General features: G+C 44.0%; 3 protein-coding genes and 1 non-coding gene across 4 annotated transcripts; 1 reads left to right on the forward strand and 3 right to left on the reverse strand.

Annotated features, from left to right (window-relative positions):
* Window positions 1-407: 407 nt before the first annotated feature.
* LOC109977001 (leukocyte elastase inhibitor-like) lies at window positions 408-9106 on the reverse strand. The gene is made up of 10 exons (XM_065948606.1): window positions 8947-9106; window positions 8287-8540; window positions 6283-6522; window positions 5817-5957; window positions 4275-4392; window positions 4008-4150; window positions 2730-2807; window positions 2507-2596; window positions 1398-1578; window positions 408-1304 (listed from the first exon to the last, which is right to left on the reverse strand). The coding sequence occupies exons 2-10, from the start codon at window positions 8470-8472 to the stop codon at window positions 1078-1080; spliced, it is 1404 nt and encodes a 467-aa protein (XP_065804678.1). The 5' UTR covers window positions 8473-8540; window positions 8947-9106; the 3' UTR covers window positions 408-1077.
* Window positions 9107-11337: 2231 nt separating this feature from the next.
* rps20 (ribosomal protein S20) lies at window positions 11338-13470 on the reverse strand. Its single transcript, XM_020645363.3, has 4 exons — window positions 13312-13470; window positions 12529-12628; window positions 12279-12352; window positions 11338-11555 (listed from the first exon to the last, which is right to left on the reverse strand). The coding sequence occupies exons 1-4, from the start codon at window positions 13312-13314 to the stop codon at window positions 11373-11375; spliced, it is 360 nt and encodes a 119-aa protein (XP_020501019.1). The 5' UTR covers window positions 13315-13470; the 3' UTR covers window positions 11338-11372.
* On the reverse strand, window positions 12419-12485 carry LOC114920903 (small nucleolar RNA U54). The gene has a single exon (XR_003809195.1). It is a non-coding gene; the product is annotated as a small nucleolar RNA U54 (small nucleolar RNA).
* A 1315-nt stretch (window positions 13471-14785) lies between the features above and the next one.
* Window positions 14786-27056, forward strand: LOC109992684 (ankyrin repeat and SAM domain-containing protein 6). Its single transcript, XM_020645396.3, has 18 exons — window positions 14786-15400; window positions 16196-16414; window positions 16501-16699; window positions 17442-17592; window positions 18912-18956; window positions 19075-19279; window positions 19365-19471; window positions 20523-20674; window positions 20754-20991; window positions 22107-22156; window positions 22313-22507; window positions 22624-22786; window positions 22871-23091; window positions 23181-23373; window positions 24136-24203; window positions 24348-24464; window positions 25233-25329; window positions 25422-27056. The coding sequence occupies exons 1-18, from the start codon at window positions 15072-15074 to the stop codon at window positions 25472-25474; spliced, it is 2802 nt and encodes a 933-aa protein (XP_020501052.2). The 5' UTR covers window positions 14786-15071; the 3' UTR covers window positions 25475-27056.
* Window positions 27057-27575: the final 519 nt, after the last annotated feature.

The following is a 27575-nucleotide window of genomic DNA, read 5'->3' on the forward strand; positions in this document are numbered from 1 at the left end:
TATAAAAGTCCATATTAGTCCATATTTTATATATAAAAGTAATATTAGCCTATTATTCATACATATATGTATTTATATTCATGTGTATTTTGGGAAGAAGACCGTATTTTTACAGTATGGTTGAACAAAAAGCATTGTCATATAGTGAGCATCTCTTGGTCAAAACAAGTTCAGGTTACATAATTTACATATTAAGCAATACTACAGGTCTGTTGGGCAGTGGGCCCAACAGAGAATAAACCTTCATAGAGGCAAATAAGGTGGTGAACAAACACATCTGGAATGACCTACACAAACACGACAATGGACATCATGTTCCTCACATTCACACCGCCTTGGACGCTCTGTTTAAGTAGAGATCAGATTTTTGATTTCACATAAACACAACTTTAAATGACAAAGTCTGGTTAACTATTGCAAAATGTTTAATTGGAGTGGGATGTGAGGGCGCAGTGTGCAGGACGTTAATCCCAGATAAAGAGGAGTTGTTCAGGATGCCCATGAGAAAACCTGTGTGACACTGAGTACAGAGGACTGATGTACATGGTTGAAGTAGAAGCAAGAAAAATACAATGTATGTGCCGTTTTTCTTAAACCACATCACATCAAGAAAATCACTTGTGCAAAATGCTTCCATGCAAAAGATTTAAACAGGATTCAACCTTACTGATTCATCACTCTTTTCAAATCAACGCAGAGGAGAAATACAGGAGTGCACGCCCACAGTCAGGGGGGATCTATTGTGTCCAAGAAAACATGATTACCCTCTCAGCTACAGTAGATGTATCTCACCCCCGGTTGAATAACGACGGTCTGCAGGCATGGACGGACTACTGAGCAGGGGGTCAGGGGGCCCAGATCCCAGAGCGTTTTCATAAGTGATTTTTTTTGTTGAAGTCAATCAAACTTTAAAGAGGCTGGAAACAACTACAAGAGACACAAAACTACAAGGAGACACATGCAAATATTGAAGAACAAAGAGCAACCGAAAATAAACAGAAAACAAGAGAAGAGACACAACCCACACGTCTTTTAGTCCCTCACATCCCTCCGTGTCTGCAGGACCTCCAGCCGGGTTCACTCCGGGCTGCAGTATCGACCTGCAAAGAGGGTGGTCTTGGTGGGGATGTGTTTGATGAAGAAGAGGAAGGGGTGATCAGCGATGAAGGTGAAAGGGATGTCGACAGAGCGTATCCCTAAGACGGCACCAGTGGCTGCAGCTGCCTCTGTCCCCTCCTCGTTCACGTCCACAAACGCCTTGTGGACGACCTTGGACAGGAACAGGTCATTGGCTAGAGACATGCCTGTCACAGAGGAGAGGAAGAGCCTGCTGGTCAACCATGCAAACTGAATCAGCTTATTCATTTTTGTGTTTAAAATATGCAGCCGCGTCTCACCAGAGAAGTCGCTCATGGAGACATCGAAAGCGTCCAACATGCCCATCTTCTTCAGGACGTTGTTCAGTTCGTACGTCTCCTCCAGCTTGAATCGAGGAAGTTTCACCTCCACCGTACCCTGATCCATCATGTCCGGACGAGACCAATCCACAAACTTCTGATGGGTCAGCTCCGTCTCCAGCTGGTGTGGAAACAACGTCAACCATCAGTGTGTGTGTTCACTGTGTGTGTGTGTGTGTGTGTGTTCACTCTGTGTTTGTGTGTGTGTTCACTGTGTGTGTGTTCACTCTGTGTGTGTGTGTGTGTTCACTGTGTGTGTGTGTGTGTGTGTGTGTGTGTGTGTGTGTGTGTGTGTGTGTGTGTGTGTGTGTGTGTGTGTGTTCACTGTGTGTGTGTGTGTGTGTGTGTGTGTGTTCACTGTGTGTGTGCTTGTGTGTGTGTTCACTCTGTGTTTGTGTGTGTGTTCACTGTGTGTGTGTTCACTCTGTGTGTGTGTGTGTGTTCACTGTGTGTGTGTGTGTGTGTGTGTGTGTGTGTGTGTGTGTGTGTGTGTGTGTGTGTGTTCACTGTGTGTGTGTGTGTGTTTGTGTTTCACGTGTTCACTGTGTGTGTGTGTGTTCACTGTGTGTGTGTGTGTGTGTGTGTATGTGTGTTTCACATGTGTTCACTGTGTGTGTGTGTGTTCACTGTGTGTGTGTGTGTGTGTGTTCACTGTGTGTGTGTGTGTGTGTGTGTGTGTGTGTGTGTATGTGTGTGTGTTCACTGTGTGTGTGTGTGTGTGTGTGTGTGTGTGTTCACTGTGTGTGTGTGTGTGTGTGTGTTCACTCTGTGTGTGTGTGTGTGTGTGTGTGTGTGTGTGTGTGTGTGTGTGTGTTCACTCTGTGTGTGTGTGTGTGTCTGTGTGTGTGTGTGTGTGTGTTCACTGTGTGTGTGTTTGTGTTTCACATGTGTTCAGTGTGTGTGTGTGTGTGTGTGTGTGTGTGTGTGTGTGTGTGTGTGTGTGTGTGTGTGTGTATGTGTAAGTGTGTGTGTGTGTGTGTGTGTGTGCGTGTGTTCACTGTGTGTGTGTGTGTGTGTGTGTGTGTGTGTGTGTGTGTTTGGTCCTGTACATTCTCCAGGCCTGTGCTGTCGTCCTCGATATCATGGGGCAGGAAGATGATCATACTGAGGTCCTCCCCTTTGTAGGGCATCTCTAGAACCTGTCAAAAAAAACCACTCAATTATCATACAATCTCTCATTTCCACCAAATGTGTGAAACATAATTCATCAGAATCTGTTCACAAACTATTTAAATATCACGTTGCATGGTGGAAAAAAAAACCCAAACATACCTTGATGTTGATCTCAGGAATGGACCTGTGAGCAAATTTGCTCTTCTGTTGCATCATCTTCACCGGTTTGGTGTCGTTCTGTAAGACGACAAAGAGACAAAACAAAGCTTCAGACTCTTCAGCTACACACAACATTTAAAAAATAGCAAACAGCACACACATCCAAAAGGTTGAGTACTGGGTGCTGGACAAAATAACAGATCCAAAGACAGAGAAGACTAAGTCTACACACCAGAAGCTGCTCCAATTAACATTTAATGGGAATTATCGCCACATGTAACTGTGGTTCCCTTGGAAACGTAACATTTAACCCTAAAACAGATCTAAAAGATGTGCATCACTTCAGCTGGAATGTGCTTCTAGTTTCAAGTTACAAAAGACTTACATGCACAACAGTGACATAAAAATACAACTCTGGACGTACTTTAATTTAAAATCAATCCTGTATTTATACGACGCCCCTTGTCTGAAGGATATAATTCCTGCTCATTCCATAAATTCAAAGAGCAATGGGAGCATTTTGTTCTTCACTCAAACCGATGGAGTGAAACAGTCTCTTCTTTAGGCGGCTGATGTTTGAGCGCCAGTGTTTTCATTTGGACCCGACTCTCCTGACACGACTCTCACACATCAGCTCTGTTACAAATTGTTGACTGTTACAAATTAAAGACAGGGTTGGTAATTTTCTAAAACTAGCAAGATTTCGAAAGTAGCATTCCCTCAGTGCTTCGTCTACACCCCACCTCTGTGCTCCCTCATAAGCCACGCCCCCTCACTTACATACAGAGCACAGTCCCTCCAGAAGTGGACCTCAGCTCATCTCTTGTGTAGAAACTACGTCGTCTCAGGTCTCATTCAGCAGTAAGTAAACTCACAGTATAAACTCCTAAAGTTATCAGTGACGCTCTTTGAGTGTGAGCTAGAGCACGCAAGAGGTAGAGAGCAAGCAGGGAGACAGGGAGGCGTCTGATTGGTTCATCAGATTGGTACCTCGTGGCAGACATTGGTGGAAGTTTTTACAGAACATGAGTTATTAATTTCTGTCAGGTCCTAAAGACAATTTCAACCAAAATCTAAAAAAGTGGATCTGGAGGAAATGACCAACCCTGCCTTTAACATCCACTATAAACACTTTGATACTTATATCTATATTGTATCTGTCCCTAACAAATAAATAAATATACTATAATAAACACGATAGAAACAGAAAATGTACATCCAGCTGCAGAGATGCCAGCTGCGGAAATACAGAGCGAATGACAGCTGCTCTTCAGTTACCTTATTTACTCTAAACTGATACTCCACAGTGTCCTGCTCCTTGAACTGTTGGTCCCATGTTCCCTTGAAGTAGACGGCGTTGATCAGCGCCAGCCGGGTCGAGTCGTCCACTGCACCCTCAGCCAGCAGGTCCTTGATTTTACCTGCAGGTGAAGGAGAAGAAAATATTTTTTTTGCGTTTTATGACATCATGACAGATATCGGCACAGTTGCGTCTCTAGGGGGTAGAGTCATCAGAACAGGGGAAGGAGTCTTATGAACTCCTACCTTGTGTGTTCTTCTCCACCCAGTCGTTGATGTGGACCCGGGCTTCCTCTGCCTTCTTTTTGAAGTCCACAGACTTCAGCTCAGCGCTGTAGTGTTTTTTTGTGTCTGCTATGTATTCCTAAAATAGTAAAAGGCAGGTTTGAATATACCATCACACAGGAGGGAAACCAGGGACTCCAAGCAGGAAGAACGTAACAACGAGGAAGGATTGACTCAAAGCACCTTTATGTATATGTGACCACATATCGCTGAGGTCACACTACAGATGTTTGTTTATGGGAAAATCTGCAACGAAAAGGTAGCAAGTGTGAAAAGAAGAACAAAAAGGGAATGCTTTATTTCTCTCTGCAGTCTTCTGATGAAATGATATTAAACTCTGGGAGACCGGGCTAAGACTGACACCGTCCTGGCTCGGCTAGTTTTCTGAATGTCATAGGCAAACATCCAGATGCTCTATGTACTCTTTGTTAGTGTAGGAAGAAGGAGAAGAAATGTTGGTTTGCAAGCCCTGATCAAGACCAGAGATGCTGTGTGTCAGAAGTAACTAATCCAGTCATACATATTCAAACACCGCTGACAGGGTTAAGTGTTGCTCAAGGAAACATCGTACATTAAGCTGCAGGAGCTGGGGATCAAACCGACTCTACCAACTGAGCCACAGCCGACCCACATGGCAAGGCAGGCAACTGCTTGGGTTCCTTCCTGGCTTGAATCCCCGTCCTTCAGGAGTCTCTCTTTGAGGAGGTTCCTGGTTTGAGTCCCCGTCTGACAGGAGTCTCTCTGTGAGGAGGTTCCTGGTTTGAATCCTCGTCCTTCAGGAGTCTCTGTGAGGAGGTTCCTGGTTTGAATCCCCGTCCTTCAGGAGTCTCTCTGTGAGGAGGTTCCTGGTTTGAATCCTCGTCCTTCAGGAGTCTCTGTGAGGAGGTTCCTGGTTTGAATCCCCGTCCTTCAGGAGTCTCTCTGTGAGGAGGTTCCTGGTTTGAATCCCCGTCTGACAGGAGTCTCTCTGTGAGGAGTCTGCATGTTCTCCTCGTTCATGTGTTGGTTCTCTCCTGGTACTCCGTCTTCCTCTCACAGTCCAAAGACATGCTGGTTAGGTTAACTGCTGACTATAAATTGTCTGTAGGTGTGAATGTGAGTGTGGCTGGTTGTCTGTCTCTATATGTCAGCTCTGTGATTGGCTGGTGAACAGTTCAGGGTGTAACCCCGCCTCTCACCCAATAACAGCTGGGATCAGCTCCAGCCCCCCCCCGTGACCCAGTCGAGTGACCCTGAACGGGACAAGTGGTAAAGATAATGGATGGATAGTGTTGGTGGCTGATTATTTATAACCTTATGTTGATGAATGTTGATGTAGGGGCCCCCTTTCTCAGGGCCTCAACAGACTGATGAAGACTTCAGGTGGAAACATGTCGGGTTTTAAAAGATTTATGAGTTATAATAAAGGTATTTTAATTATTTCCATCCTCATTGTTACATTTTCCATGCTTGGAGTTCCTGGTTGAAACCCCCCCACCCTTCGATGTTAAACCGAGCACACACCTTATTAAATCTGTAGGACTTCTCTCCATACAGCCTGTTGGCAACACTGAGCGCATACGGAGCGTCCTCCTTGTTGAGCTCGCTCAACAGCTCACCAAACTTAGCGTGGACTTCATCGTCACCATTCTGTGGTTTGAGGCACTGCAGAGAGCCAGAGGAGAGAGAAGCATGAGCACAGCTGTGTGTAAGGTATTTATTCAGTGGGCCCTTTGCTGAGCTCACCTGTTAAACGATGAGGAAAGACCCCAACCATCATCACAACCTCAACACTCACTAAAGCCTGTTAGCTGATCTAAAATAATCCATGGCTGAGGTTTTTAAAAAGAATGAACACTCCTTCATGTTTAGTAGATATTTTATCTGCTTGTTTTATGCCTCAAATGACTCAAATTCTGTCAACAAAGTTTTTGCAGATTATTGGAAACATCGTCACTTAGCATTTATTTCGTTCTGTCTTTGTTACAACCTGGCGCAGGTACGCTGGCAGCCCGCTTCTTTTCTGCAGCTGCATCTTCATCTGCAGCCGAGTCTGCATCTGCCTCTCAAAAGGGTACTGCATGTGTGTCCTCAGCTGCATCTGCTGTTCTTCCATTGGTTGGTCCCCCTCCTCCTTCGGTTGGTCCCCCTCCTCCTCCGGTTGGTCCCCCTCCTCCTCCGGTTGGTCCCCCTCCTCCTCCGGTTGGTCTCCCTCACTGAAGCCCAGGACCTAATGGGGCAGGAAGACTGTCTTATCATGCGGATCATTAAATTCAACATGTATCGTTTTTGTGTGTGTTTGGCTTTGCAGACCAATGCACAAGTTAGAGGAAACGTTCAGAGTAAAAAATACAGTATGCTCCCCCCCTGAGTGTCAGAGGACAGAGTAGGGCCCTTGCTCTCGGCCTTATCTGCGTTTTAGGCTCCTCTTCAGACACCTTTGCTTTTACAGTAACATCCAGTAATGTAAAAAAATTATCGCTAACTTGATTTTAAGTGAATTGATCTGATTAATCATCCCCACGCACACATCTATCATCCCTTCTCTGCAGTTTCTCAGAATATGAAGATCAATGCTTTATACGTCGTATGGGGGGGGGGGATTCCCACCAAATATTGTTGCATAAGTATTCAACATAATGCAGGGAAAAGTGTCCTTTTTATATTTTTCTCCTCTGCACCTCAAACAGTCAGAGCATGGCAGTGGATGCGTTTTAACAAGAGGACACAGTGAAATGCAGTGTCATGATCCTCAGGCTGTATCTGCGTCACGTAATGCATCCTGGTACATGTAGTCACTGACGACAACACTTTGCAAGGAGGACAAGATTGATCAAAACCAAAGCTGTTCAGCTGCACACACACACACCCACAGGCATGCATGTACACACAAGACTTCCTCTCCCTAACTGATGACTCTCAGGCGGGATTACTTTATTTTGTTACCCTGGAGACAGGTCGCTCTCAGTCACTCCTTCTAAAGCTGCGGCTGCTTTGATCAACTTCACATCTGCTTTGATCAACTTCACATCTGGCTCAAGGGCAAATGTTGCACCATCGACATCACGTGTTGACAAACAGGTTGTCACTTTGGAAACTCCCTCTCCTCTTCTCCTGCATTATCTGCACCAGTGAAAGGTGAATCATTAGATCTGTATTGTAATTGGTCGTAAAGGACATAAGATCACTCTCTGCGTCACATGAGGATTATTTATCAGCCTGTCACAGGAGCAGAAATTGGAGCTGTCAAATGATATTTTTTATGACAGTTAGTCGCTGAATTTCAATAGTTGACAGCTCTCTACAATGTTTAGAATTTAAACTGCAGTACCCGTTTTAGACACTAGGGGTCAGCGATACATACTGCTCCTTAAACTTTTGTGTGTTGGGAACCTTCATGTAAAAGCTGTACCTACTAATAAATACAATGAAAACAACAATATTTAGATTTCAAAAGGCATGAAGTGGAGGAATAATGTAGAAGCCCGTGGTGGTGCTCCCATATTCACCGATAGTTTGTCTTTGGTTGACAACCTGCAGAGTGATCATAACTCTTCCTCTTTCTATAAAGTGATTCAGAACAGAAAGTCACGGCACAGAGTGAGTAATGATAGGACTAATAATTCTCTCTGCCACACCTCGTCTCCCAGACAGAGAAATGAAAAACCTGCAGTGACCAAAAACTTGTCCTGTCGTCTCCTCTACCACACTGCGAAAATATGTAAGTATCTGTGTGCACATGACACGACTTGAAGGTCCAACCCCACCCCTTTCTTCTTTGTCTTTTCCTGCAGTAATGGGGTGGCTTAATTCCAGCAGCACGATGAACCAGATCCACTGACTTCATGACATCTGAATGTCTGATTCTGCTCCAAACAGGTATGTTAACATGCAGACTGTGACTTTTCCCCTCCTTATTATCATACTGTTTGAGCGAGTGTGTGTGTTTGTGTGTGTGTGTGTGTGTGTGTGTGTGTGTGTGTGTGTGTTTTACCTCCGACATCTGTGCAGCCGTGTTGGCTCTGGCCCCCAGCATCACCATGGCCAGAGCAGACGAGATGCTGAGGGGAGAGTAGAAGATATTTGCCGTCTTGTCGTCATCACTCAGCTTTTTGAACAGATCCAGAGAGAAGGTGCTGTTGGCCTTGGCCAGAGAGAACGGTGGTGATGTTGAAGCCATTGTGTCCAATAAAAAGAGGAGACTCTAAAACTGTAGCATCCGCTGGTATATCACTGAGTCGCAGTGTCCTGTATGAAGAAAATAAAACGTTTCAGTCTCTTCACAAGTGAAGGTGAGGAAGTTAATTGCAGGAAGAAGCTGAACGATCATTTGAGTCTTCGGCTTCCTGGTTTGATTCTTTAAACTCTCACCTATCTAATGCAAACTTTGAGAACTCTGCAACTACTGGTTTTTATTTTGCAACCTGTCGATATCCTACACTTTCTAAACGTGTGCAGACAGCTTCCACCCACCTCTCATGAACTCACTCAGCGGTGAATCTAAAACGATTTAGACTCTTTAAACCATCCCCATTGCTGGCTAACCAGGTGACAAACTGCACAAACCACGATCTGTTAGCTGTGTAACACCTGGCTGAGTCCTGCTATCTCTTCTTAAAATTCAGATCTCATGGAGGTGCTGTCCTGTACTCACCTTCAGACTCTCCTCCTGAAGACAGAAAGTGATCCAGTGAAAGAAGGAAAGAGAGAAAAACTTGTTCTGGCTCTGTGTGGTTTTCTGTCTCTCACTGCGACACACCCAGGATCACGCAGGTCCTGCCACAGCTTGAGAAAGTTTCTACAAATCACACCCATCAATGAGAGTCACACCCAAACATGTTCACGGCCTGTGCCAACGGGTGTGCTCTGCAGGAGATGGCACGCACACACACACACACACACACACACACACACACACACACACACACACACACACACACACACACAATAGTGTCAGTTATTAACACACTCAGTTTAACACTCAGTTCATTCTCTGAGTTGTTTCAAGGCAACACTTGCTGTCATGTCTTGACCCCTGACCCCGCTGTCCTCCTTTAGGGGACCTCTCTTTTGGTGTGTTCTGCGTTTAATATGGGATTTGAGCAGGGGCAAGGAAAGTGTGGGGGGAAAGGGGGACCCGGCCTGGCTGTCACACAGAAGTGTTGTCAGATCATTTGAATTCTGACACTCTCGGTCCAGACACGCCTACTCCCTGTCGGAGTTTGAGTAGAGGCCGTCGGTATGGGCCCTCGTCCTACAAAAAGGTCACTCAAGGTCATTCAAAGCAGATGAACTCATGACATCGTATTTTCTCCAGGACAGGAGACTCACCTCTGACTCAAAGACATTTCTGAAGTCAGATGGTTTAAACTTTAAAGCTTTTCCGACCTATTTCTTTTCCAGTAAATGTTTTCGTTTTGTTCAGGCTTCATGTGATGATTTTTTCCTCTGAGCAAGGAAGAGACAGAGACTAAGTGAGGAGGCGTGGTCGACCCGGTTGCTAGGTATGACACATGTTTTCAGAAGCTGTGATTGGTTAATTCAAATAAACTGAGAAAAAAAGTCAATCACAGAATCTAGTCAGACATTTTCTAATTATGAACATCCATATGATGGACTTTAAAAGAAAGAAATCACATGCCCACTGCTGCAGCAGCTTCTTCACCTGCTGATTAATCAGTGATTGAATGAACCTGTGGATGTGCATGTCCCACTTTGCACTGAAAACAGAGAAGGGCTGAAATGTCTGCATGAATCATTTTAGTCAACAAATCCATTATTTATTAAACTAAGAACACTAAAATTTCAAGATTTGATTGAGTATAAAACTATTCAAATTATATACAAAGCAAACTATCAGCAATTGCCTCATGGTATCCAAGAGTTGTTCCAACTGAGAGAAAGCAAACATAAGTTGAGAAGAACATGCATATTCAAAAAACCACCAATCAGAACTAATGCAAAACTTCACAGTATAACAACAACATGTGTTAGTCTTGTGGAACAACTGTGATGACAGGCTGAAAAAACTCTATATTTAAACTAAAAAAACAAATATATATTGAATTGCCATAAAATATTGAGTAGATATGAGCTGGAGGAGTGACTTTCTATTTAGTTATTTCTTGGCTGATGGTCTTGGTTAATCTGTTCCCATTGTTTTGTCTAAAAACTGAATTTGTTTCAGCCAACAAGTCCAACATCATACACTGATTAATGAAAACATTTTTATTTTTCTGTGAATAATGCATAAAAATAAGGGGTAGGACCAGGAAAGTTTTTAACTTCTTCCTATCCCTTTTGAACATGAGCTATATTATTTGAGTTATTTGTTGCTATGGATCCTGAGGATATGTTTTTTGTTTGTATTTTCTAAACACATTCAATAAATTTACTAATAAAAAAAAAATGTGCCTGTTCTGCCTGACTTTAAGTCAAAGACTATTCCTCATGTCATGTTTAAACATTTTTTCTCCTCAGCTTGAGAAACTCCTTTTCAAAGTCCTCAGCATGTCAATCTAGTTCCTCAGGCTCAGAACATTTGGGAATAACTTTCATCAGTACACAGATCTAGCCTGACATTTTTAGGGAAAATTCTTTGAAAATTGGGAGCAAATCATGCAGCTTCATGAATACAAACCCTGGTGTGTTGACGTCACACGCTGCTTTCAAGGTTTTACTTTTAAACCTCTGGCCCAAAATTAAACATATCTGAACTGCTGTCCCCTTACCAGATCCTCAGGACCCTCTTCACCCCTCAAAGTTATAATCCAAAGACTGAATGTTTGAACTCAGACAAGCTACATCAGCATCTGAAAGACTGAATTATCATTTAACCTTATCTCCTTTAGTCATGTCATTTTTAATCTTTATTTTCAAGCTTTTTTATTGGGAGTTAAATGTGTAAGTGCTGCAGTCATCTTATATCAATGCACATTTACATCCCAGCTCGACACCTCTTCCAATGAATCCTGATCAGAAATGTAATATTCAAACAAGTTGTGAGCTTTCACTAAACTTGAGGACCCAGACAGTAACCACCACATCAGTTTCTTGTTTCTTTATTCATCAGCATCATCTTTATGCGTCTGCGATGGTGACCTCGACCTCTACACCGGGCTCGATGCTAATGGAGGTGATCTGCTTCACGATCTCAGACGGGCTGTGCAGATCGATCAGGCGTTTGTGGATCCTCATCTGGAAGCGATCCCAGGTTTTGGATCCTTCACCACAGGGGGTCTTTCTGGTGGTGATACGCAGAGTCTGGAGAAGAGAGGAGAAAGCAGTGAGTCATTAGAGATGACGGATTTTAGATTTTTTTTGGCAATATTTGTCCTTTCTGCAATACATGTTATTATTTTTCAAATATGGTCTTTTAATGTGCATCAATTATTTTCAATTTCAGTCAAACTTGGTGTTCGAGTCATTTTCTGATTTTAGATCTAAACCCTTCATACTTTGATCACACACTGGGTGCAGCCCTCTGATGATGTTCAAAGTTATGGTGAAATAGTAACCGAGTAAACCAAAGCTCACTGTAGCCCTGATCAGCATGCCGTGATGTTAATGTCCCTTCCTGAGAACCTTTGCCTTCAGGCTGAATGACGTGGAGGCGTAAAAGAAAGGACGAAGAGATCCACCTCTGTACCGTCTTCAGAGGGAGTAACAGAGGTGAGATGGGATCAGCTGAGCCAGCACCGTGTGTGCATGTGTCCGTTTATGTGGAGCTCCGCTTTGCCATGCTCATCAAAAATGCAAATTCACAGAGTGGGGCGCAAATATTACACCACCACCTGAACAATGTGGCCACAGCATCAACAAGCAGATACTTGGTAGGGGGGCTATTCTCACTTTAAATATTCTCATGCTTGAGATCTCAGCTGGCTTGAAAGTAGGACACTTCAATCTGTGGGACTCACTTTCCTTTTCTACCAGCAAATTCATATTTCTGTCATATCTAGTAAGTTTTATTGACGGGTCCTGTACCTTGGTTGGCATGCGGACGGGTCCCTTCACCTTCAGGTTCTTCTCCTTGGCCCCACGGATCAAGTCTGCGCACACTGAGGGTCAGAAAAGACCAAACTTAGACACCACAGATGAGAAATGATTTCACATTACGCTGAAGGCCTCGGCTCAGAATAGCGTATACAGTCGTCAGGTTTCATCAGGCGTGAATTCTATCCTCATTGCTCAGGTGTGTTTGAATCTGAATGTGAACTCTGTTGGCGTCACTCACCCTTCTCCAGAGACTTGACGTTGCGGCTGGTGAGGGTGATGCGGATACGATGGATGGCGACCTCTGTCTCAACAGGTGCCTTACCGGTGTCCTTAAAAGCCTGCATGTGTACAAACAAAGAATAAATAACACTGACTGGACCCAAATACTAACATTACACATCAAAGGAGGACTCCTCGATTTTAGCCCCATTTTTCTAATTTGAATGAATTATTTTCATTGTAGGAAACTTAATTTGCAGCACAAAGCACGTGGAGCCACTTCTACTCAAAGTGAAGATTATTAAGTGAGTTAGAAATGTTGCTTTGCTTTCTGTATCACCGACTTTAACTTAGTTATAGTTCAACGACCACATACAAACTTAACGTTTGTCTGAACACGTCACAACGCAAAATAATGTACATTAAAACCTAATGATCACTTCAAAGATGTGACGTCTGGTTAACCCGAGGCCTCTTAAAGAGTATATATAGTTGAAATATCAATTCAGTAGCTTTTTAGATTACTTCAGACAACTTTGATTAAAGATGATTTATTAAGAGTGAGAAATAGTCTTGAATTATGTTCTCTAGATAAATAAAAGACTTATAAATCCGTCATAAAGGCGGGTGTAAGTTATAATATACAGGCCAGATAATGAAGGCTTTCCGGCGGGAGAGAAGCTCACGAGCTAACTAACCGGAGCCCGGGGATTTCAACGCTCAAACTAACCTTATTTTGATAACAAATGTACAGAAACGTAAGCGTGATATAAAATACAGTTTATATGTAAAGAGTACGTACCATTGTGATTATTCCTGACCGACTTATTCGGGAGAAATTCAAGCGAACAGCGGTGAGTCAGGAACGGACGCCAACAACGTGGTTAGCTGCTCACAGAAAGAACGAAAGAGGGCCCGTTTCCGGATTAAGTACTGCACATCCGGGTCTCTAGTTCTTCTTCTTCTGTTTTCTATACACCCTTTGCCAACAGCGACACCAAGTGGCTACACCTGACTGTTACAGTCAGTACTAGGTTGTAGTTACAGACCATCACCACTGGGTGGAAACAATCCGCATACCTGACGCTCACCAACATCCAACTCCAGCGGTGTTTGGTCAAGTTAGACTTGACAACAAAGTTATACATCCGGTTTCTCTTTACAAAATAAAGCAAATATTGACTGTGCTGAGATTACTTAAATCTTAAATAATAAATGTAAGCAAAGCAATGATAAAGGGATAAATAACTGTTTTAATGTCAATCCAAACGAGGAGGCCAAAGAAAGTTAATTAAATGGTAAATGGACTTGAGCTTGAATGTTCTTTTCAAGTCTTCTGACGACTCGAAGCACTTTTACATCGCAGGTTACACCTACACATTCACAACCTGATGGCAGAGGTTACTATGTAAAGTGTCCATCAGTATTTTGCCACAGATAAAGCTGTGGGAGAAACTTGGGGTTAAGTGTCTTGCCCAAAGACACATAGGACATGTGGCTGCAGGAGCTGGGGATCGAACCCCCGTCCCTCGTCCTCCAGTTGAGACACAACCGACTATACCACTGACCCACAGCCACCCCACATTAAACTGGTTACACTTTTGATCATTGCCAAGTCAGATATTTAAAAATAACATTGTTCAATAATGGAACTCCTTTATCTTTATCAAGTTGGATAAAGTTGGACACTGACCGACTTAGGGGTGGAGGTTATACAGGGGGTGAAATAAAGTGGCCCTTCATCAGGAGAAAACTCGATGAAGTTCGTCCTCTAATTATGACCCTAAATCCTTAAAAAAAAAAAAAAAAATAGATAGATAGATAGATACTTTATTGATTCCGAGGGAAATTCAAAAAATAGAACAAACAATAAAGACAAAAGCAGATTAATTGTTTTTCCAATACAATTGTGATAAAGATAATCTTTCTGAAGCCCCCTGTTTTAAAAAAATATGCCCCTCCGTTGGCAAAAACGCCCCCAGAGTGGCTCTCAAAAGACTTGAACACTAAAATGGGCCACCTGAGGGCGTGGTGTTCCAGTAAAGGAAATCCAATACAAGGCCATACATACATGCTTACTAATATTTTAGATTTTTTTTCTCTGAGGTTTTGTCTGTGAAAATGCACAAGCAATAAGCTAGCTTTCCCTCTAAATGATCTGCCTTCTGCTTGCGCTAATGACAAAAAACATTTGCAGTGGCATAGTTCGCTGGGCTTTTATTCTGAAAAATGAAAGCAGAAGTTGTGTGTTGTGTCGTAACGGCGTTGATGCGAGTCAGATTCCAAAACAAGTAACGGAACCGGGGCAGCGGCGGCCGGTTGCCAGAAAGTTGTTGTGTCGAAACCGTGAAGAAACCACGAGAAGTTGTTAAGTAGGAAAGTAAAGACGACAGTCTGCGTTTTCTTCTCGATAAGAAGAAGATTTATCTTTAACCAGGAGATTTAATTAGATTTATCTGCGCGTCAGGCCGTTACCGAGTGACAGAGGAAAAGTCTGGACCGTTACCGTCCGTTAAAGTAACCGAACATGAATGGAGACCGGCTGACACTTTAACCGAAGAGATGAACTTCGGTGTCCCCGCCAATTCGCTGCTTCTTTTCCGAGCCTGCGACGAGGGGGATTATGACACCGCCCGGGGGATCCTGGAGCCCGGAGCCCCGAAGGAGTCCGGGCGGCAGAGCAGGCTTCGGTCCGAGGCCGGTTCGGAGTGTAACACCGCGGACATGTTGTCTCTGGTTCCGGTGGACTGCACGGACGAAGAGGGGAACACCGCCCTACAGTTCGCCTCCGCCAGCGGTCATGAGAACCTGGTTCGGTTTCTGCTTCGGAAAGGAGCTTCGGTGGACAGCCGCAACAACTACGGCTGGACCCCGCTGATGCAGGCTGCGAGGTGGGGCCGGAGCTCTCTCACCGCCAGCCAAACTCCATTCAGAAATAACAATATTTACATGTTAACGCCTTACAGATGATTGTGTATAACTTTAAAATATCACGTAGGATTAGTTAGAACCTGCTATTTAATTCGGCTGATAGAAACATAAAGTTTGTCAAAAAATACCTCGTATATTTTCTAATTTACCTCGAGTATTACCTCAAAGCCTGACATGTTATATCTGGTTTAAGGTACTATAAAGGCAGAGGTGCTGCGTGTCAACTGGCAACTGCTTGGGACCACAGATTAGTAGGGGGCCCCAAGGATTGACAAACTTTAAACCATAACAGTGGCTCAAAATTTGCAAATTTTGAAATGACAGTAGGAAAACTCCCTAAGGGGGGCCCCATGTGACAGCACTCACTCTGGTTGCCCTGCTAAGTGTTGCATGTATTATTTCTGGGAGAACCAAAGTTTGTTAATGAAAGTAAAGAAATAAAAATGAAGAGAGAGATTATCTGTCTGTAGGAGACACTGGCAGACATGTTGGGGATAAACACTGGTTGGAGGGCAGACAGACTAAACTAAATTGCCAGATTCATGAATGGAGTTTGGCTGGCAGATTGATCGGCCAGGCTCTAAAAAATATATATATAGTATGTAAGGTTTAAATTTGAGGATATACTTCAGGACCATGTTTTGAGTTGATTTGGCTCAGAGATGATATTTTATGAGACATGTTTGAAGTGCTATCTGAAATTAGGAAATATCATCCCTGCATCATTCTGGTCTGTCTGTTTTTTCTCCATCCAGGTTCGGCCACCTCACTGTCGCCCACATCCTGCTGGAGAACGGGGCAGAGATTAACGGACGTAACCGTCTGGGAGCGAGTGTCCTGACTATGGCGGCCCGTGGGGGACACACTCATGTATTGAAGCTGCTTCTGGAGAGCGGGGCCTACGTTGATGACTACGATCATCTGGCTGTGGCTGCAGACACAGTCTCCAACGGAAACAACAACAACAGCTGCAGGTTTGGACCTAAGCTGTAAACTCCACCTAAAAATCATTCGAATAACATCTTTGGTCTTAAATCCATCCGGCCGTCTCTGTCCTCAGTGGGGGCGGCTTCGGAGCGACTGAAGGCTGTCCAGGAGGAGACGGCAGAGAGTTCATGGACATCATAGCTCTGATGGTGGCAGCTCAGTACGGACACGAGGCCACAGTGCGTCTGCTGCTGGAGTGGGGCTCTGATGTCAACTTCTCCCAGAAGACCACCGGCTGGGGACCTCTGATGGTGGCAACGCTTGGCGGGAAGGTAAAAACAGGACTGTTGCAACAATTAAGCATTTTGATAAATCTGCAGTTCAAAACATTGTAGAGAGCTGTCTCCCCCCCCTCCCCCCCCCCTCTAGAGTCCATGCTCACACAGGTCACCATGTGGTGGACACTGAAGCTTCAGTGTTTATCCAGCTCTGCATGGGTCTGTAAACCTTTCTGTGTTCTAACCTCTCTCCATTTTTCAAAAGCATCTCCAATATTGATCCTAGCTTGAGCACGTTTCTGCTCGTGGAGCTTATTAGAAACATGCAGAGGCTTTTTAGGTCGGGTACAATCACTTCTATCTGAACCACTTCTCTTGACTGCTTCCATCGCTGCAACACCTGTTGACCTGATAACTGCTCTCATATCTGACAAACCGAGGGGCGTCCAAAACGGCCGTGTGGGGGTGTCTTAAAAGCGCCTACCTTCTCTGGTCCAAACAAATCCAGAGCATTCAGGAGCAGAATCTAAAGTTAGAAGGAGGACATACTGGCTGCTGCATTGTTGTCAGAGAAGCCAGCACTTCAACATAGCATGTTTCCTTAATGTCTGATCAGATAGTAAGATACCTTTATCATTTCACTCACTACACATCTCACTGATTGATCCTTTAAATTAACGAAGATTGAATACTTTTTAAAACATGTGGCATTTTTTTGTGTTGACAACCTTAATGCAGAGTTATACGTTGGTGGAAAGTTTGTGTCACTGAAATGCCGCCTTTTGTGTGTTTGAAGGTTGCTGTAACTCAGCAGCTTGTGGAGCGAGGAGCTGACCCTGACCGAGTCAACGTCCTGTCCAAGACGCCGTTTGAGCTCGCCATGCAGCTGAAGCAGAGAGACATCAAGGCGTACCTGGACTCCATCACCACCGTCAGACCACAGACAGGTGAGGCTCACCTCTCTGTGTCAAAGTCGAGGAAATACGAGGAGGCTGGAGGAGAAACTCAGGATAAGTCAGAATAAAAACTTTGGCTGTTTGTGTTCACACATGCAGCTCACACCTGCACAGTTTTGTGCAGGTGTGAAAGCTCTATCTGTCTCTTTCTGTGGGTGTGTCTGCACTACTATTAACACTGATGTGAGAGTGAAACCAGCAGTGCTGTTTCTCGGCCTCTTTCATGTCTGCTGCTGTTTCTCACGTTTACTCTGGGTTTAAGCACAACTCAGTCAGAGTGCTGTTTGTTGTACTTAGTCTCTCCAGCCACTGAAGAACAGATGCAAGAAAACCTGAGTCGATAAAAAAGATTGAATGAACCGTCTGGTTCTCCTTTAGTTGTTACTCTGAGCTTAAAGCAGTACGCTGAAGGAGCAGCAGCTTCAGTCTCTTTGCTTCTTAGGTGAAGGCATGCAGGCTGCAGAATCCTGAAAGAAAACATCTACAGTATAAGCTTGTGGGCTGAAAGAGGTCCATGTACTGTTGTCCAGGATTAAAACGAAGGGCTACACAATTAATCAAAGTATTAATGAATTTGCAAACATGTGGCCAAGTGGAAATTTATTAACCACATTTGTTTTTTTCTGGGCGCTGCATCTTTTCTCCGAGCAGTCGCGTACTCTCTACTCGTTGGGAAAGATTGTAAAACAAAGCAGGCACTGAGAGAAAAATGCCAGGTGGACATAAACACTAACTTCCTACCTGTTTATCTGCCACACGTACAGTGAAAAGGACAATAATACAATTAAGCTTAAACTTTCTCCTTCAATATTTTTGTTATTTTTTAAAAGATTTTTTAATTGCCTTTTTTGTGCCTTTATTGGAGCGATAGGAGAGTGGATAGAGTTGGAAATCAGAGAGAGAGAGAGAGAGTGAGGATTGACATGCGGGAAAGGAGCCACAGGTCGGATTCGAACCCGGGCCGCCCGCCTGGAGGACAACAGCCTCCATACATGGGACGCGCGCACTAACAACTTTCACTAAACACAATGTACTGTTTCAGAATAATCCCCTTTTCCAGCTGAGTGTTTGTTTCTGATGGTTCTTCAGTTTCAGATCCGTGCTCTCTCTCTGCCCGGTTTCTTCTTTCCTCTCTCTGTTCACAGTTCTCTGTTTTCAGTGTGAGCCGTGATCTGCACACTGATTATTTACGTAACCCCTCCAAACTAACAGATGATCCTGAGCTATGTGGAGCGTGTCCAAGAGGGACTGTTGTTTCAGAGAACATCAGAACTCTTCTCTGGTCTCACTCTTTTCACTTTTCTCCACAGACGACGAGCGGAGGAGACCCGACGTCTTCAGCGCCCTCAAGTTGGGTGAGTTACATAAAACATTTAACAGTAATGTGTTCCATACAAAAAAGACAACAGAAATCATGATGTATTTGCGTTTCTTCGTGTCGTATATTATAAAAATGTGTGTTTGATGTTTCAGGAAATTCCCAGCTGGTCAAAGAGATCTTGGAGGAGGATCCCACTCAGGTGAATTCGTCCAATCAGGAGGGAGCGACTCCTCTCATGATGGCGGCAGTGAGCGGTCAGTTAGAGGTGGTGCAGCTGATGGTGGAGAAGAAAGCCGACATCGACAAACAAGATGGCGTCCATGGGTGGACGGCTCTAATGCAGGCCACTTATCACGGGTGAGAAGGAGCTGCGGGTGAGACTCTAGATTCCTAAAAGTGGGACCATCGATGAGTTTTTGTTTCTTTTCTTTGTGTTTTTCAGTAATAAAGACATCGTGAAGTATCTGTTAGGTCAGGGGGCGGATGTGAACCTCCGAGCGAAGAACGGATACACAGCCTTTGATTTAGTGATGTTGCTGAATGACCCAGGTACCTCGATTAGTCATACTTCTTCCATTTCAGAAAACACACTCAGACCTTGTTAATGACTTGCTGACTCCTGATTGGCTGCTCCAAAGACACTTTACAATTACAAACTGGACAAACGACTACACGGATCGATGTCGACTCTGCTCATCACTTTTTAAATTATTTTTATTTTTAACTGTAGGCAAACCATACAGTTATATATATAAACAAACCACACTAAGGGCGCACTCACACTAGGCAAAGCTTTCCCGCACCATGCTGACACGATTGCTGGTGACTGTCAGAAGAGATTGTGTTTAACCGGTTTAAAGCTGGGTACACACTACAAGATAAATTGGCTGTTCTGACCAAAGTCAGCAAAGACCGGATTATCTTGTCAGACTCTCCAGTGGTCTGAGGTGTGTTTTAACCTCCCTGGTCTTCTTGGAAGACAATATGGGCCCCCCCAATATGAAATCGTAAATATTAAACATTTTCAATATTTAGGATTAGAAATCCTATCGTGTGTGGGGACAACACCAAGGATGGCCGAGCACTGACTCTGTGGATGGTGACGTAGAACAGAACAATAGCCAATCAGGAAGCAAGCTGACTGAAGCAGGAAGCACAACAAACATCACCACGGCAACAAAAGCAAACGTGAAGCATAAAGTTAGATGGATGTCATAAATTCAATACAAGTGTTTATACAACGTGTCTGACAATCTAACTGACAATCTAACTGACAAGGAGTTGGACCAAAAAGTTTACCGTAATGGATCGACCAGCTAACAGTTTACTCTTTAGTCACGGTTGACGGCGTGAGATGACGAGTTTTGATAGCTCTGGTTGTTGGTGAATGAATCTGAGTGTGTGGCGTGCCGAGTTGGTCGTCTGGTTGCTCTCCAAACATGATAAGATCTGAACTGTTAAATCTGTCAGGATTTCTCGTCATGTGTGGTCTCATATTTTCAAAATAGTTTAAGATTTAAAAAATCTTTTAGCATGTGCCAGGCCACAGTGACCCCATCCGTGTTAAGGGTCTGTGTGTGTGTCTGGATTTCTCTCACAGACACTGAGTTGGTGCGTCTGTTAGCATCCGTTTGTATGCAAGTGGACAAGGACAAGTCGAAACACCGCGGCAGGGCCTTGATGACGCGATCAAAAAGCCGACAATCACTCAACAACGTCCCCGTGCCGCCTGATGACAAGGGAGGCCTGAAGGTGAAAAACGTGAACATTGTTTTTGAACTGCTTCCTCTATAATCCAGACTCTTACGTGTTTGGCTCCTCCCCCTTTCAGTCCTGGTGGAGTCGGATGTCAAATCGGTTCCGCCGGCTGAAGTTGACTCACACCCTGAGACACGGCCTCTCGTCCAACCGCCTCGCTCCGTTTCCTGACGATGCTGAAACCTCATTGGATGCCACAATGAAGGCGGAGAGGAAACCTGCTGCCGGGTCCAACGGGGCGCTCGCACCGAGTCCAGCTCTGGGAGGGAACGACCTCAGCAACGCCTGGGCTGTGAAGAGCAAAGATGCTGGTGAGACAGAGTATGAATGCTGCAGGCTGTAAGACATCAGATGTTTTGGTGAAAGGTCCAGTCAGTGAGATGTGTAGTGAGTGAAATGATGAAGGTATCTTACTATGTGATCAGACATTAAGGAAACATGCTATGTTGAAGTGCTGGCTTCTCTGACAACAATGCAGCAGCCAGTATGTCCTCCTTCTAACTTTCTAAGCTCCTTTGATTGGAGACAGTAGCTTTGTTTACACGAGCAAAATTTGTTTAATCCAATTTAAATAATTCCCATCAAACACTGAATCAGAATTGAACCATTATGACACAGGTAGATCTGTCCTTATTGAACTTGTGAGAAACCGATCTCTGTTTTTTGGTTCATCAGGTATGTGTCCCGTTAATGGGCGTGTGTGTCAATAAAGTTTTTCTCTGGAGTGAGATCCAGTTCCAGCAGAACTCACAGCCCTGCTATGTGTTTATTCTCCGTTATTTCTTTTGGTCTAGTTTCTGATAAACCCGCCAGTGTCGCTGTGCAGATTATCTCCTCCTGTGTTATTTCAAAAAAACAAAAAAACACTGTCGCTGCACATCTCCAGATGTCGTTCCTCCGCTCTACCTCTTGCTGTGTGACAGAGATTTCACTCTCCTCCTCTTTCCCCCTGTGACTTTGGATGTTTGTATTTAACCTTTTTCTTTCTATTAATCTGCGAGCTCAGCAGTACATAATCGCCCTTTGATCAATGAACGGGGAGAGTTCAAGTCTGCAGGACCTTCAGACATGCGCAGTAAGAATAGTTATAGGCAAACCAGGAAGACACGATCAGATCAAGGGTGTCCATGGAAATTGATAAGAACATCAATTGGCACAATCCACGTCTCATTCAGAAGAATTCTTTCTATTTGAGCCAGATCGGATCAGATCGGTAAATCTTTCACATGGAGACATTTGGATCGACAACATTTAAGTAACAAAGGAAAAATTACAATTGTTATTTTTTTTAGATCAAAGAAATTGATGAAATTTTGGATCTTAAATCGTTTTTGTTGAGGTAAAAAGAAATGTGTTTTAAAAAATTTGATAAGATTTTAGAAATCGTGTAAAAACCCTGTGTGATCAGACATTGTTCCTTTTTCAGGTCTTTGCAGGGCGTCCTCGGAAAAGGAAGACTTTCTAATAACGACTATGGTAGGAGGATTTAATTGGATGTAAAAAATATATTGGTTAATGTTTGTGTAATGATTCTGAAGTTAATGATTTAAATCTGTGGGGTCTGTGTGAATCGGGTTGATGGTTATCGTCAGTTAGCGTTGTGATTGTTTTCTGTGTTTTCGCCTCCTGTAGCTCAGAAGCGGCGCTCCTTTGACCCGACTGCCCAATGACAAGCTGAAAGCGGTGATCCCTCCGTTCCTTCCTCCGTCCAACTTTGAACCGTGGAACTCAGACCGCTCACGCCTCCTCAGGGAGGGAAAGAGCGAAGCCCCCCGCCTGCCGATGCCCCCCCAGAGGAAACTGAACAGCAGTGGAAACTCGGATATTGTGAGTGCGAGGGAGAGAACGTTTGTATTCAGGGTAAAACGTGTATCTTTGTCATCATCCAAACGTCTTTTGCCCTCTTTTGCCCTCTTTTCCCCTCTGTCTCCTTCCTCTCATAGACATCCATCAGTCGCGTGGTCAGTAGGTCCATTAAGTTTCCCAGCATTCCTAAGGGGCCCTCGTCCTCCTCGCCATCGAACTCTGGACACTACCACTCCCCCCACTCCTCAGGAGGCTCCAACGGAGTCGCTGGGATCAACCGGGACTCCCACAACAGATCAGGTTTACACAAACACAGAAGTGCAAACAAAACCTGAGAAACAAGGTTAACCGAAACGCTAACCTCTAACCACGCTCTTCCACCAGGGGGCAGTGCAGACAGCGTGCTCTCACAGATAGCAGCTCAAAGGAAGCGAGCAGCAGGTCTTATAGATGTGAAGACTCAAACCCCAGAGAAGCAGCAGAGTCAGACACAGAACACACTATCCATCCCCTCCTCAGCCTCCGGCCTGCCGCTGCCTGACATCAGCCTCCCTGACATCCACTCCCACCCCAGCCTGGGGGCCTCCGACCTCCACTCCAGAAGGGTCTGTGTTTCCTTTCTATCATAGCTCTGGTAACTTTAAATGTCTCCTCTCGTGTCACTAAACTGGTGCTTCCTTTTGTTCCTCTGCAGAAGATGGAGCTGAAGAAGAGACCTCAGTCAGGAAACTCCTCCACCTCCAAGAGCACGTCGCCCACTCTCACTCCGTCTCCTTCCCCAACGCCAAAGCCTCCCACTGGGCCGGTAGACTCTCTGTCCTCAGCCTCTTCACATCCTCGCTCCAAAAGCAGCGGGGGCTCCAGCAGTGGGACCATAACTGATGAAGGTGAAACTAAAGACATTATTCTGCACATGCACTAACTCCACATTTATGCAGCTTATTTATTCAGGAAACAACTTACAACTTAAATCATACACTGAGCTCCTGGTAGATGTAAAGTCCTCCGTAAAATACGGTTGTCATGATGATCAATTAGGAAGTGGGGAAAACCTTGACGATGAGGAAGAGCAGCGGGTTTTACCGCTGTTTGGTGTCGATTTAATTACTCATAAATGTAAGATGACATAGTTTTGTACTCCTGCTTTAGTTTTCCATGAGCCGAGATTATTTAATAATAGCAGACTGTTAAATGACCTTAAATTGTAGTTGAAGATTTCACCACTAGATGTCACTGTTGTTATTGGACACTAGCTGTAGCTGAAGCTGTAGGCTTTAGTTCTCACCTCATCATGATGCTTTGTCATATCGTACAAACATTAGAGTTTGTAGATGAACGTCGGAAGATAGAAGTTATTTTAGCGGTTAGTCTGTTCAGAGATGATCAGACACGAGAGGAAACAAACACTGCAGGAAGAAAAATGCTGCTCACTGATTGGTCACATCAAGTTCAAATGACATTTTCGACACTATACTTTAGTTAGTTTGAACCACTCACGTATATGACCTATGTGTAATGTTGCAATATTTGTTAATTTGTTCTTACGGTTCTGATCTTTCTTTCTTTTTTAACAAATGTACAGTGTCTTTGAGGTTCTGAAAAGCGCTATTGTTATTAGTATACTGAATGTTGTTCTCATGTTTTTTTAGATGAGCTTTCTGGTATCTTGAAGAAACTGTCATTGGAGAAATACCAGCCAATCTTTGAGGAGCAGGAGGTAATCTTTGATATTTACTTCAAATTAATGTGAAATCTGTCTTTTATGTTAAAGAGAAGTTTCTTTAATGTTCTATTCTGTTCATTCCTTTATTTAAAATACAACACTGTGCGGTTTGTTTGATTCTGTTTTCTCCTCCTTTAGGTCGATATGGAGGCTTTTCTGACTCTAACAGACGGAGACCTGAAGGAGCTCGGCATTAAAACAGACGGACCCCGACAACAGATCCTCGCGGCGATATCCGAGCTCAACGCTGGAAAGGTGTGTTTGGTGAATCGTGTATGATACGTCATGGTAGTTAGCATGAATTTGGTGTTTCCAGAGAATGTGGGGCTTAAAGGCAGGGTTGGTCATTTCCTCCAGATCCACTTTTTTAGATTTTGGTGTAAATTGTCTTTAGGTCCTGACAGAAATTAATAACTCATGTTCTCTGTAAAAGGAACAAAGAAAATCCATCATCTGTATCAGTTTGTAAGTCTGTAAAAACTTCAACCAATGTCTGCCACGAGGTACCAATCTGATGAACCAATCAGAGGCCTCCCAGTCTCCCTGCTTGCTCTCTACCTCTTGCGTGCTCTAGCTCACACTCAAAGAGCGTCACCGATGACTTTAGGAGTTTATACTGTGAGTTTACTTACCGCTGAATGAGACCTGAGACGACGTAGTTTCTACACAATGTAAGAGATGAGCTGAGGTCCACTTCTGGAGGGACTCCGCTCTGTATGTAAGTGGCTTATGAGGGAGCACAGAGGGGGGGGGATGGTTGCAGACGGAGCACTGAGGGAATGCTACTTTCAAAATCATGCTAGTTTTAGAAATTGACCAACCCTGCCTTTAAGTCCTGTAAATGTATTTCACTGTTAGCTACCTCTATGTCTTTAAACGATGTAAACATTGCCATCAGAGACAGGAAGAATCTCTCTGAGCCAGGATGGAAACGGCTAAAAGGAATAAATATCAGAAACCAGAGGAAGGAATATATGAAACTACAGTTAGAGCATCTACTTGAGCATTGTTTGCATTTATCAGGGACGAGAGCGGCAGATCCTTCAGGAGACCATTCATAACTTCCAGTCTTCCTTCGGCAGCAGCGCCAGTAACCCACGGCAACCAGGTGAACCTCGCTGTGAGTATCAAAGGTTAAAGCTCAGCAGTAGTTCACACTACACATCATCACAATCTGTATCTGATTACCTTCTCTCCACCGGTCTTCCTCAGCACCAACAGGTTGGATGAGACAAGATCAGGTGCGATCAGCAAACAAAAGGTAGCCTGGCAGCCCCGATTGAAAAACCAGGAAGTCCACCAAAGGTACCTAGAGTAAGGATAAAGTGCAGGTGACCTATAGTCAAGGCACCAATGACATGGAGTCTTCTGGACGCCAGTGTCCCAGACTGCTGACCGAGTTAGTGCAAGAGGACGCTGCATCAAAACGACCACCAGACCCAGAAAACCCGACTTAAAGGACCCTCCAGGACTGACTCGTGTTAGTTTTATGGATCGTAAAGCAGAGGAGGCGTGACCGGGTCGGCAGAGTCCAGAGCTGTCGGATAAAGCATGTGACGTGTGACACATTATATTTGTTGCCGTGGTGATCAGGTTCATGGGTGACACACACAGAGACTGAAAGGAAGAGAAAGATGAGCGGAGCGCTGGAGTGCAGGGAACGTTTTTTTTACATTTATCTGAACAGATGTGAGAGGTAGAGCAGATGTTTACAACTGCATGGATCCGTGAAGTAGTTAGTATCATATTCTGTGTTGCACAAATATTTAGTTTAATCTGAACTATGACTCAAAACACAATTCATGAAATGAAACAAACAAAATGACAGATTGAGGCAGCGGGAGACGACCAAGTTTGAAATGATACATTCATTGTTTCTGCCGCTGGCTTTTAAGAAAGTGATCAAACAACTGATTCTGTCCAGTGATCTTTGTTATTAGACTACAATCTGAGCCATGTCCTAGGCTGCATCAAGCCTTTTTAAAAGACACACATGTTAGGGAGTATTTCCCCCTAAAGGATCATGTTACAGCCTGTTCAGCAGCTGCAGACTGAAAAAAGAATCTACAGCTGTGGTTAACACAAACTGAATATGTACATATCAGTCATGTAGACATCCAATTATTTAGTAACAGAGCCCAGGTGTGAAGACAAGAGAGTTGATGAGAGAAGTCGAAACGTCACTTACAGCTCGCCAAAGTGACCACGCCCCCTTTTGGGTAAAAACAAGCCCTGAGAATGTATCTGCGGTGGATTAGAGCACACTGGTAGCAGCATGATGAAATGCTATTACAAAGCTATTTGTACTTAAAACTATTTACAAAATGCTTTTTTATCTACAGAGACAAATGAGAGAGAAGAGGTCTTTGTGTTGTGGCTGAAACTAGAGGATTAGGCCTCGTGTCCACCTGGTGTTTTTTTCTGAGCGCCAGCGTCTTTTTTCAGTTGTTCTCTGGAGAGAGCGTTTGGGCAGCTCCCTGTTCACAAAAGTCTCCCAAACAGTCGTTAAACAAGTTTTTCTTATTCTAACCTTTTAAATCTCGAAAGAGGTCTTTTCCATTTACAGCCATTCATTTTAGGTTTAACTTTTTCGCCCAGAAAGGGGCGGGGCCAGCGTTGTTCGGAAAAGCACCCTGATGGGTTGCTTTCGTCAATTTCCTGTTAAGTCAGGAGAATAGAGGAGAGAGAGGAATCATGTTGAGACGAGTTAAAAGTTGCACTGATGAGTGAAGGAGAGAAAATGTGATTTTAGCAGTAGATGATGTTTGACTCTTTCTCTGGTGTGTCCGTGTCTTCTCTCTGTGCAGAGCTGTCCTGAGTCAATAAATGATAATATGATGATGATGATGATGATGCATTACTTCATGTTTTTGAAATGTCTTATTGGATTTGGGATGAGAAAGAAATTGGCAAAAACATTTTGAGCAGCTTAGATTCAGTTTAAAGGCTCTGCATTGGGCAATAGTTTCCACTGAGCCTGTTCTTTGTTTGTGTCACGGCAGACTGATGGAGCACTTTATCATTCCTGAATAAAATATCACATACAAACGCTCTAAACCTGAAACCTGAAGGACGAGTTGAGGAGTCTGCAGATGGATCAGAGACGAAAACACAACCTCTTTATTCATGAACCGTGTTGATGAAAGAAGGAATCTGGATGATGAACAAATAAAAAAAAAAACAGAAATAATGGGGCGCCGGTAGCATAGAGGTTGGTGTGTCACATCTGATGTGATGCCACCTTCTCTCCACTAGATGGTGATGAACTTCTTTGGATGAGTGTTGATGCTGCTGCTGTAGCGTCACATTCAGGCAGAACTATATTAAGAAATGTAAAGATGCTCTCTCACCAATGAAAGTTACATT

This window comes from Labrus bergylta, chromosome 20 (genome assembly GCF_963930695.1).
Source record: "Labrus bergylta chromosome 20, fLabBer1.1, whole genome shotgun sequence".
Taxonomy (NCBI): Eukaryota; Metazoa; Chordata; class Actinopteri; order Labriformes; family Labridae; genus Labrus; species Labrus bergylta.

What these genes read in the sequence shown, in the direction of transcription:
- LOC109977001 (XM_065948606.1), bottom strand. Translation starts at nt 8,472, where the DNA reads ATGGCTTCAACATCACCACCGTTCTCTCTGGCCAAGGCCAACAGCACC. An exon ending in GGTGGAGAAGAACACACAAG is followed by an intron (nt 4,151 to 4,274) that starts GTAGGAGTTCAT and finishes CTTCACCTGCAG; the next exon opens with GTAAAATCAAGGACCTGCTG. An exon ending in ATCAGTTTAGAGTAAATAAG is followed by an intron (nt 2,808 to 4,007) that starts GTAACTGAAGAG and finishes GTCGTCTTACAG; the next exon opens with AACGACACCAAACCGGTGAA.
- rps20 (XM_020645363.3), bottom strand. An exon ending in CGTCAAGTCTCTGGAGAAGG is followed by an intron (nt 12,353 to 12,528) that starts GTGAGTGACGCC and finishes TCTGACCCTCAG; the next exon opens with TGTGCGCAGACTTGATCCGT. An exon ending in CCGTCCGCATGCCAACCAAG is followed by an intron (nt 11,556 to 12,278) that starts GTACAGGACCCG and finishes TCTCTTCTCCAG; the next exon opens with ACTCTGCGTATCACCACCAG.
- LOC109992684 (XM_020645396.3), top strand. Translation starts at nt 15,072, where the DNA reads ATGAACTTCGGTGTCCCCGCCAATTCGCTGCTTCTTTTCCGAGCCTGC. An exon ending in GCAGTGGAAACTCGGATATT is followed by an intron (nt 22,508 to 22,623) that starts GTGAGTGCGAGG and finishes TTCCTCTCATAG; the next exon opens with ACATCCATCAGTCGCGTGGT. An exon ending in CCGACCTCCACTCCAGAAGG is followed by an intron (nt 23,092 to 23,180) that starts GTCTGTGTTTCC and finishes GTTCCTCTGCAG; the next exon opens with AAGATGGAGCTGAAGAAGAG.